The sequence below is a fragment of the Otolemur garnettii genome, unplaced genomic scaffold, assembly GCF_000181295.1.
Source record: "Otolemur garnettii isolate 467f Iridium unplaced genomic scaffold, OtoGar3 scaffold00252, whole genome shotgun sequence".
NCBI lineage: Eukaryota > Metazoa > Chordata > Mammalia > Primates > Galagidae > Otolemur > Otolemur garnettii.
The window spans coordinates 922,703-933,504 of NW_003852647.1; the positions used below are offsets into that span (position 1 = coordinate 922,703).

Below are 10,802 nucleotides of genomic sequence, written 5' to 3' on the forward strand. Positions count from 1 at the left end.
ACTCCCTTTATAAAACTTATAATGCATAACTGGTGGGGTATTCTGAGTTCAGAGAGGAAAGAAGTTGCCTCTATGTTCCTGTCTACATCCTCAGCACCCACTTGACTTGATGGGCAACTTTTCTATCCCTAAGAGCTTATGGCAGGACAGAGTGCTGGAGAGGCTACCGGAGACTGCTAGTTGGCTCTGACTATTAGCAGTGGGCATTCCATCAACAGAGTGAGAGGTTTGATTCTCTTGCATAGAGACCCAGAGACCTGAAGAGCTTCCTCATTACACACAGTAGATGTCCAATTAATACTTGTTAATATTTTCAATACAGCCATCCTATTTATCTTGGCAAATGACCTGGGAACTATCCCAGATTTCTCTCATTGGCATTTTCTGATTAGCAAGGCCTTTATGGTGAAAGAGAAAGGCGACCAGGCCACTCTTTCCTCTTACTGTAGCGTTGTTCCTTTCCCCAGTACACTGTAGTAAAACATTGAGCTCACCCAGATGACACACATGGGCATCAGAATGCACAATCCTTGGCGACAGACTAAGTAGCAGAGGGCAGGCTGTGATTGTGCAGGGGTGAGAGAGAAGTGTTGAAGCCACAGAGAGAGCCTGCCATATAAATGACATGGACGAATGTGTCTTGAGCGTACTAGAGGAAGGCACCTTTCACCTTCGCTTGGAGGGGAGACTGGGTTCGCTGGGCAAGGCTGGATGGGCTTCTGCTTGGGCACTCAGTCAACACCTAAGGGAAAGATTTCCAGAATCAGGGTCATGCACCCAGTGGGTGCTCGGTAGAAACGGGGAACTTATCATATAGGCTTAGCCCAGGTCACATCTCCCTTAATGTCACAAGGCCTGGCAGGAAAACCTTGGCCTAGCAGCCCCTGGTGGAAAAGTTCACCTTGTACGTCAGCGCCAGCATCAGCAACAAAGCTCCCTGCCTCTGCCGGTTGTCTCAGACACACTGAATTTACTAAAACCCACTTCACACCAGAGTCCATTAGGAAGGGAGGGGCCTTCCAGAGAGAGATGTCTGCCTGCAGTCTCCTGTCTTTGCACATCAAAGCGATGACAGGAAGTACCTCAGAAGTTGGCGGTACCCGGTGTCTTTTGACGGTTTACTTTACACCCCTTTGTGTGGCTTGAATTTTTTCAATGCGTACGCATTACTTAAAAGAAAGCAAAACAAAAAACGTCTCCCATCAACTGATGGTTTTAATTAAAAGGACAAAATCCGCAGTTACACTGGCTTGTTATTATTTTTTTAATACTCCATTTTCACTGAAGCCTGGTTTAAATGGCTTGGTAGAAAAAGTTTCCTCTTTTGTTTGATGCTATTTACGTGCAGGGTGATAAAGATGGGCCGGAATGGATGTTCACGGTGCTTTCAGGTGCCTTTTGCCCTTTCAAACGTGCATACATTTTCCCTGTAGATCCAGGAAAGTGTGACGTGGATGAAACAGCCTCTAAATACAAAGGGACATATAAGTGGCTAGCAACCAACCCTACTGACACAGCCCAAACCAGATGCATAAAAAATGAGGATGGAACCGCCACCAGAATCTGGTATGTACCGGCCAAGTTCTAATTGCCAGTTCACGTGCATGAAGATCTGTTTGATTGGGGCCATGTTTCTATGCTGTTTGCCTGGATAGCTTCCCTCCCTTTGCCTCTACTGCCGGTCTTTCTTTCTTTTGCCTTTTGGACCCGCTGAAACATATCCATGCAATAGAATAAGAAAAATTTTCAGGAAGACAAAGAAGTAAAATTACCCGTAATCTCAGAAAGAAATTCAAGAAGACAAAAGGAAAAACCGTCCTCCATCATCCTACTGCCTGAGCACAGCTGCTTTTAGGTTGGCACACATATATATTTCTCTCTCTCTCTCTCTCTTTTTTTTTTTTTTTTTTTTTGCATCTAGCTTTTCTTTGTGCACCTTCAACTTTTATGTAGTGGTAATCACTGTCCTTATATCAATAATGAGATTTACCCTTTCACTCAGTGGTTTATCAAACATTTTCCATGTTTTACATTTACCTTCTTAATGACCATTTCAAAAAAATGACCTTGGAAACTGCCTAGTTGATGGGCCATAATAATTTACTAAATCACTCTTCTATTGTTGACTTTATCATTTTCCTTTTTAAAATCATCAGCCCTCTTTTCTTACTCTCTGCTGTTAATGGTTTATGCCATTAACTTAAGTGGACAAGACCAGAGGGGCATCAGGTTTTGACAGAGGCTTAAAAGCACTCTTTTTAGAAAGCATCATTGAGGATGGCTTCCTACCTTTTCCCCCTTACATCTCAACAGTCAGCAAGTCATGTGGCTTTGATGGTCACAGTTAGAGCACACATCTAGCCTTTTCTTTCCAAGCCCACTGCCACTACCCTGATGCAAGCCCTTTACTATCTCTCTCCCGCTATGAGAGCACTTTCCTGCCCTCTGACTGTCCACCGCTGCCCATTTGTACTCCGCACCTCCTGCCAGCATGATTTCCCTGAAGCATGGCTGCCATCATGTCACTGCTCTATCTCTGGGTTGCCTCAACAATTAAGCCCAAATCCCTAAACACAGTCCTCCAGACTGCAGCGTCCTTTTCTGCTTTCTTACTCGGCGATCTCCCACTCTTTACCATGTGCTCCATTCAAAAAGACCATTTGCTGTTCTGGACTTTCTCAAGTCTTTTTCTCAGCTCAGCCAAAACATGAAAAATAACGTCTCCTTCTTTGGTGGTTTGATAGATTCCGTTTTGTTTATATAGCTTTGCATTGCATATTGGGCCAAGGGTCGAGTAAATTGCATTTACGGTCTTAAACCATAGGATTACAAGCTCCTAGGGGGAGGAATGAGGCCCTTGTCTGTTTGTCTGTGCTACCTATCACCAGTCCTAGAACATAGTGGGTACTCGATAAATGTATTAGGTGACCTGAGATGAACTGGGTTGAAATGGATGAAGAATGGAGGAGGGTAGTAGAGGATGAGGGCTAATGAGCTACATGGGCCTTTAATAAATTAATATACTGAGCTAGAGACTGCATTCCAACAGTAATCGCCCCTAAAAATCAAGATGTGCAGGGAACATGAGGGTAAGAAGTCACGTCTCAGGGGGCAGCATCTCTGCTTTGACTCTAGTTCTGCTGGACATTGCCATGTTCCCTTCCTGGCTTTCTTGCCTGTTAATCCTCCCCACACGCTGAGTCTAGCTTTCCTTGCTACCCAAGAGAAAAGTTCTCTTCACTTCACAAAGAAGTAATGGCTTCCCACCTTTGTTATCTCTGCCGGGAGGCTGGGAACAGGTGGGGGGAAGCCTGTCAAAGATCCACCTGGTCTTTCACCATTTGCTTTAAGACTATCCTTGCCTGATCCCCTAGTGAGAAAGCTCTCTCCTCTCTGTTTCAGTTCAATCAGCATCAACACAGGCAAATCTCAGTGGGAAAAACCAAGGTACAAAGAATGCAAATTACTTCAAGAACTCCCTAACAAGATTGTGGATCTGGCTAATATCACCATAAGTGATGGTAAGATTGTTTTGTACATATCAGAGGAATCACAGAAACTCGGTTAGTTTGCCCATTGGACTTGAAACTAGAGAGAATACGGTTCAGGGGTGGGGAATCTTTTCATGTTGGAAGGCCACATTAATTTAACTGCATTCAATAAGTCTGCATTCAAGAAACTTCAATTAGATATACTTAAAAATGTACATTATTTTATAAAAAGCTAATTACTACGTACTTAACAATTTCAAAAATTGAAAACTTCATTAATTTCAAAGTTAAATAACTTTTGAATGACTTTGTTGTGTCTGCTTTGTGTTGAAAAGCACTTGAATATGGGGTTACAGCATGGTGGTCCACAGTTTCAGCTGATCCTCTAGGTAGGTATCAGTCATTTGTGACCTTAAGGGCGTCTTGTTTGGGGTTAGGCAGGAGAACGTAGATTTGTAACAATAACTGGTTGAAAAGCAAGAAGGCATTTTTCAGGCATTTTTTCCATATTTCAATTGAATCTTTCTTAGCATCAGTGATTTTAAAATGTCATCTACTGAGAGTTCAATCAATTATACCTGTAGTTCTTTAAGTGCCTTGGTGATATCAGCTAGGTGAGGCTGAAATGCTAACTTGAGTCTGATGTCATGATTTTCAGAGTCAGTGAAACTCTCATTGCATTCTCCAATTAATAGGTCTTTAGCAGCTGTGTATTCTTCGGATAATTCACATCTATCATCCTGCTCATCAGTAACCTTTGCTAACTGGAGAAAATATTCATCTGAAATTTCCTTTTGACAAGTGTTTTGAAAAAAGACAACTGTTTTCGAAATGCTTGGATTTTTTTGGCCACACACCATGTATAGACTTGCAAAGAAATATTCAAGTGGTTTTGGTTTGACATGATAGCACAGAGAAGTGCCGCATTCCTATAGAAGTCTTTCAATAATTCGCAGTGCTAATTTTCCTCATTACAAAATTTAACCATCTGTTCTTGCAGAGATAATATTTTGGCTAACACCCATCCCTGTGATAGCCAACGCACTTTAAAATGATCAGGAATCCATGCCAAATACCTTATAGTTCAACTAACATATTACATAACTGACAATGTTCACTCTGGGAGGCTGAGGCGAGAGGGTTGCCTGAGGTCAGGAGTTCCAGACCAGCATGAGTAAGAGTGAAACCCCATCTTTAAAAAATAGCCGGGCATCGAGGCCGGTGCCTATAGTCCCAGCTACTCAGGAGGCTGAGGCAAGAGAATCGCTTGAGCTCAAGAATTTGAGGTTGCTGTGGACTATGATGCCAGGGTGACTCTGCCTCAAACAAACAAACAAACAAAAAAAAACCCTGACAATGTCAGGTTGCATTTGCAGGAATAGAATTAACATTACTTATAACTTGTTCCAAAATGTCATGTAAGATAGTAGCTAATTTAAATAATGCTGATGAGCATTGAATTTCTTTAATGTTGATATTGCAGTACCAAAAGGCAAGCAAATCAACTGAATTTTTTTTTTTGCAGACACAAGATAATATTGCAATTCCCAATCCTCATTTAAAAATCTGTTTTCTTCCTTTAGTGTTCTCTTGGTCTTCTTTGACAGGATGGGCTATTAAGCAGAGAGAATTAAAAAGTCCTGTCAAGCTGTGCAGCTATTCACAAATTCCACTTCACATAGAAACACAGTGCATCCCTGTCAAAAGCTGGTAACAGGCTCGTGTACTTGACTCCCATAAACTCTCGCCAACCAGCCTCATGTGGTAGTGGTGCCAGTCAGGTGGGGGAAGTTAGGATTAAATCATGAGCATAGCAGCTGTCAATTTAGCCCTTATGACTTACTCATGTTCTCATTGTGCTCATCAATCTTGGAGGATTATTTTGTTGAAACTTATTTTATTTTTAAAAATGTATCCAGCTGTGATTTAATTAAAAAAATAAAATAAAGATATAAAAGATGACCAAAATGTATTAATAAAAATAAAAGAATTTATTCTGGAAAGTTTGGATTTAGTTGAAAGGCTGCACTTAACGACTTAGAAGGTCCTAGGTTCCCCACCCCTGGTACAATCAAACCGCACTTCAGAAAACTTACCTTGCAGCTATCCAATTTCCAAAACTAGGTGGTTAATGTTGGTGGAGGTGGTGGCAGGGCATGAGAGGCCCGGACTGTCAGAATTTCAGTGTGTTTTGTTTTGTTTGATAATTTTGTTTTCATTTTGCAATTTTGGCTATTTTTATTTTCTTTTAATTTTAAAAGGTTTTAATAGGTAATACTTCACATAGTTCAATATTCAAAAAACAAACTAGGATATACAGTGAAACATTTACCTCTCACTGCTAATCCTAGCCATCCAGTTATCACTACAAAATATTTTATGAATATATATATATATATCCACAATGAAATATATGGGTATGTACTTATATGCTCACATCCCCTTTCTGCACAGAAGTTGGAGAATGCTGTACATATTGTTCTGCACTTTGCTCTCTTCTCTTAATGAAGTATTACCAGGATTATTATATCAGAATGTGAAGTGTCTTCTTTTTCTCTGCATTGTATTATATTGAATGGATGTGCCACAATTTGTTTATTTAACCTGTTTCCCATAGATGAATGTTTAGGTTGTTAATGACATTTTCCTTTAAAAACACTACTAGGCAGCGCCCGTAGCCCAGTGGGTGGGGCGCCTGCCACATACACGGAGGCTGACAGGTTCAAACCCAGCCTGGGCCAGCTAGAACAACAATGACAACTGCAACAAAAAATAGCCAGACGTTGTGGTGGGTGCCTGTAGTCCTTAGGAGGCTGAGGCAAGAGAATCGCTTAAGCCGAAAAGTTTGAGGTTGCTGTGAGCTGTGATGGCACAGCACTCTATTGAGGATGACATAGTAAGGCTCTGTTTCAAAAAAAAAAAATTAAAACACTACTGTAAAACTATTTTTATTTGTTCATGGGTTTTTTCATTATAAGGAAAATTAGCATAACATGCTTCAAATAAAGCATGTTTGGATGGCATATAAGATGTTTCAGAGCTGGCATTCTCTAAGCAGGTGATAGAGAAGGTTGCCTATCTTCAAAAATACATTCATAGGGCCATGGTAGCTTTTATTTCGGTTTGTGACAATTTGTTGTTATATTTCGTATTATTACGTAAAAGAAATTCAAAATAAAGTATATCTCTTTAAAAACAAAAGCACCATGGCTGTAATGGATATCAAACATGTGTGACAATTTTGCAAAAGTGAGGTATACCTAAGGCATAAATTCTGGAAAGTGGAATTGGTGTGTCAATCATACTTTTAATAGTGTCAAAATTCTCTTTGTAATAGTTGCACCAATTCTTTTTTTTCTGAGACAGAGTCTCAAGCTGTTGCCCTGAGTAGAGTGCTATGGCATCATAGCTCACAGCAACTTCCAACTCTTGGGCTGAAACAATCCTCTTGCCTCCGTTTTTCTATTTTTAGTAGAGATGGGGTTTTGCTCAGGCTGGTCTCGAATGTGTGAACTCCAGCAATCCACCCGCTGCGGCCTCCCAGAGCGCTGGGATCAGAGGCCTAAACCCATAAACTCTGCCCCACCATTTGCACCAATTCATTTACTCCCACTGAGAAGGTGTGAAAGTGCCTATTTGAGAACACTTTCCCCAGTACAGTGTGTTACCAGACCTTTGGATCTTTCATGATTTGATAAACGAAAATTGATATCTCAATGTAGATATCTTAATGAAGATATTCACATATCATAAAATTCACTCATTTCATGTGTACAATTCAGTGCGTTTGTAAAAGGTATATTCACTAGGTTGTGCAACCATCATTTATTAATTCCAGAACATTTTCGTCACTTTCTAAAGAAACCCTACACCCATTAGCAGTCTCCCCATTTCTCTCCTCCACCCCTAGCTCCTGGCAGCCACTCATCTACTTATTGTCTCTATGCATTTTGCCTCTTCTAGGCCTTTCCTAATGTTTTTGAGTTTCAGCCTGTTTGTAGTCTGTTGTCAGTATGTCTTCCCTTTTATGGCTGGATGATACTCATGATATGGGTATATCACATCTTGATATTCACTCATCAGCTGATGGGGATGTGATTGTTTCACCCTTTTCACTGTCATGAAAAGCCTGTCTACAAACATTTGTGTACAAAATTTTGTGTAGACACGTGTTTCCAATTCTCTTGGCTACAGATTGAAGGGAAGAATTGCCAAGTCATATGGTGACTCATGATTAGTTTTCTGAGGAGCTGCAAACCTGTTTTTCACAACGAGCACACCATTTTACAGCCCTGCCAACACGGTGCGAGGGTTCCAATTTCTTCACACCCTTATAAACGCTTGATATTGTCTGTCTTTGAGATGAAGGCCATTAGTGCTGTTCATTACTTTATTACTAATCTGAGTCATTTGTATTTTCTCTCTTTTTGTCTTGGTCAGCCTAGTTAAAAGTTTTTAAATTTTGTTTGTGGAATAGATTTATTTTTTAGAGCAGTTGTAGAGTCACAGCAAAATTGAGCAGAAAGTACAGAGGGTTCCCATATACGCCCTCTCCCACCCACACATGCACAGACTCCCTGCCTGTCAACATTCTGCACCACATTTGTTATAATTGATGAACTTACACTAATACATCATTACCACCCGAAGTTCATAGTTTATGTTAGGGTTATCTCTTGGTGTTGTACATTCCATGGGTTTGGACAGGTGTATCCACCAATACAATGTCATACAGAATAATTTCACTGCCCTAACAATCCTCTGTGCTCCACCCACTCATCTTCCCCTCCCCCCTAACCTTTGGCAACCACCCATCTTACTATCTCCATGTGTTTGCCTTTTCCAAGACGTCACGTAATTAGAAGCTTACAATATGTAGCCTTTTCAGATTGGCATCTTTCACTTCGTAATATGCATTGACATTTCTTTTATGTCTTTTCATGGCTTCATAGTGCATTTCTTTTTAGCACTGGATAAAATTTCGTAGTCTGGATGTGCCACAGTTTACTCATCCATTTGCTTACTGAAGGACATCTTGGTTGCTTACAAGTTTTGGCAATCACAAATAATGTTGCTACAAAACATTCATGTGCCAGTTTTTGTATGAATTAACTTTTCAGCTCATTTGGGTAAACTGCAAGGAGTGAGATTGCGGAACGGTATGATAAAAGTATGTTTAGTTTTGTAAGAAGCTGCCCAACTGCCTCCCAAAGTGGCTGTGCCATTTTGCATTCCCCATTCTATCTCTTCCCCGGCATTACTGCTGCCAGCATTTTGGATTCGGACCATCCTAGTAGTGATGATTGTGGTGTGTGGTGATATCACATTGTTGCTTGAATTTGCAATTTCCTAATGACATATGATGGTCAATAATTTTTCATATGCTTACTTGTTATCGTTATATCTTCTCTGGTGAGGTGTGTGCTATAGACTCAATGTCTGTGCGCTCCCCAAATCCCCATGTTGAAACCCTAACCTCAATGTAATGACATTTGGAGATGGAGCCCTTGGGGAGTGATCGGGTCACGAGAGTGGCGCCCTCAGGAATGGGACCAGGCCTTTGTAAAAGAAGCCCCAAAGAGTTCCTTTGCCCCTTTTACCACGTGAGGTTATAGCAAAAAGATGGCTAAGAACAAGGAAGCGGGCCCTTGTTCTGAAGCTGTGTTCCTTATAGACAACTTGTCAGATGTGGTTCTACTACTTAGAATAGGTCCTTCCCATAATGAATTGTTGGAAACTGAGGATCAGGCATTCCAGTGCCTTGAAGAAGGGCCAGGGAATTTGAGGCCATGAACTTCTCAGACTTGTCTTCCTTGCAGAAGATGCAAGTTTGAGATCCTTGCCAAGGAATATCTAGAATTAGAAAAGCAAGCACACATAGCTCTGATGATTCCTAGATCAAAAATCATGAGTCAGAGCAATAGGGAGTGTCGCAGCTTGCCGTGAGTGGGCGGAAAGATAGAGAGGTTCTGAGTTTCACGCTGACCTCCCTCCTTCTGAGTGACACATTTTCTTGAGACATGCTAATAGAATTTTCTCTTATGGAAGAAAAAGTTAACAAACAGACATAGCAACAACGAAAACACTGCACCGAGTTGGGATTTTTAGAAAATTGACTGTCAGAAGTCATTTTATATATGTAAAAAACTTCTGTGGAGTAAGAGAACAGTTGAATGGCAATTGGAATGTATCAAACTGAAAAATAAACCATCCAGTTTATTAGCTTTGGCAGAATCCCCCTCTCCTCCTTGTAAGTTAGGAACTTACTGAACAATGAGGATGATATAAAAGAAAGGAAAATGCATTCACATTGAAACAATTTATTTTCTTTAGCTTTCAATCTTGCTGACAGGCATTAGAGATCTTGGTTCAAGAAAAGCTCTTCAGTTCTCCTACTTAAATGCTCATTTTTCTTAACTCCTTAAGACCACAGGCTTAGAAAAGGTACCCATCTTTCAAAGTCCGTTGGGTTCTCACGTGTGCCCAGTTTCTGTTGTCTCCATGATATTAAAGATACACCAGGCTCTAATGAAGTTGGCTAGACTTTGTCACAAAACTGTCTCCTGGCTAGATCTGTCCTACCATCAGAACATTCCCAGTAGGTCAGGTAGAAGAGTTGCAAAGCGTGGCTGTTCTAACCCCAGGCACTCTCAAGAAAAGGGACAAAAGCATAGATTATGTAGCAAAAAGTGATACTGAAGATCTCAAGCTCTGGAGTCAGAGCTAGGTTAGAATCTTCAGTGTTTTAATTTCTTAATTTGTGTGAGTGCCTCCTGAATCATATGGAGGTTACTGTGATGAATAAACATGAAATATAAAATGCATGTACATAGTATAGTGCCTTGCTGTTGCCTCTAGTCTCCAAAATGCCCAGCAGCCTGTTCCCTCCTTGTCACAAGGGCATGGAGTCAGGGCTGGCTTGTGACTGTTTAGCCCAGGAGAATTTGGCAGTAGTGACACTGCCAATTAGGCGACTTTGTTTGTTTTTATTTTCTTAATTTCAGGTTAATATAAGGATACAAACGATTAGGTTACAACGTTTGCATGTGTTAGGTAAAGCCCCTGTTGTAGTTGTGTCTAGCACCCAGGAAGTGTGCATATACCCTTATATTGTGGCCATTAGGTGGGAGCACACCAGCCCCCTCAGTTCTCCTCTCTCCTGCCCTCCCTCCTCCTTTCCACTCCCCCTCTCCTCCCCTTGTATTGAATTGAGTTTTTCTCTTGTGTGGGCGTGTATTACTTCATCTACCGGCTTCATATTATAATTGAGTACCTTGGATGCTTGCTTTTCCATTCTTTTTTTTTTTTTTT

At 40.9% G+C, this 10,802-nt stretch overlaps 1 protein-coding gene across 1 annotated transcript in view; it reads left to right on the forward strand.

Annotated features, from left to right (window-relative positions):
• The window catches only part of ADGRG4 (adhesion G protein-coupled receptor G4), a 187,172-nt gene that overhangs the window by 53,879 nt on the left and 122,491 nt on the right, over window positions 1-10,802 (forward strand). The window contains exons 9-10 of the mRNA XM_003802663.2: window positions 1,434-1,566; window positions 3,403-3,521. Coding sequence (XP_003802711.2) covers window positions 1,434-1,566; window positions 3,403-3,521 — 252 coding nt within the window. The remainder of the gene's footprint in view (window positions 1-1,433; window positions 1,567-3,402; window positions 3,522-10,802) is intronic.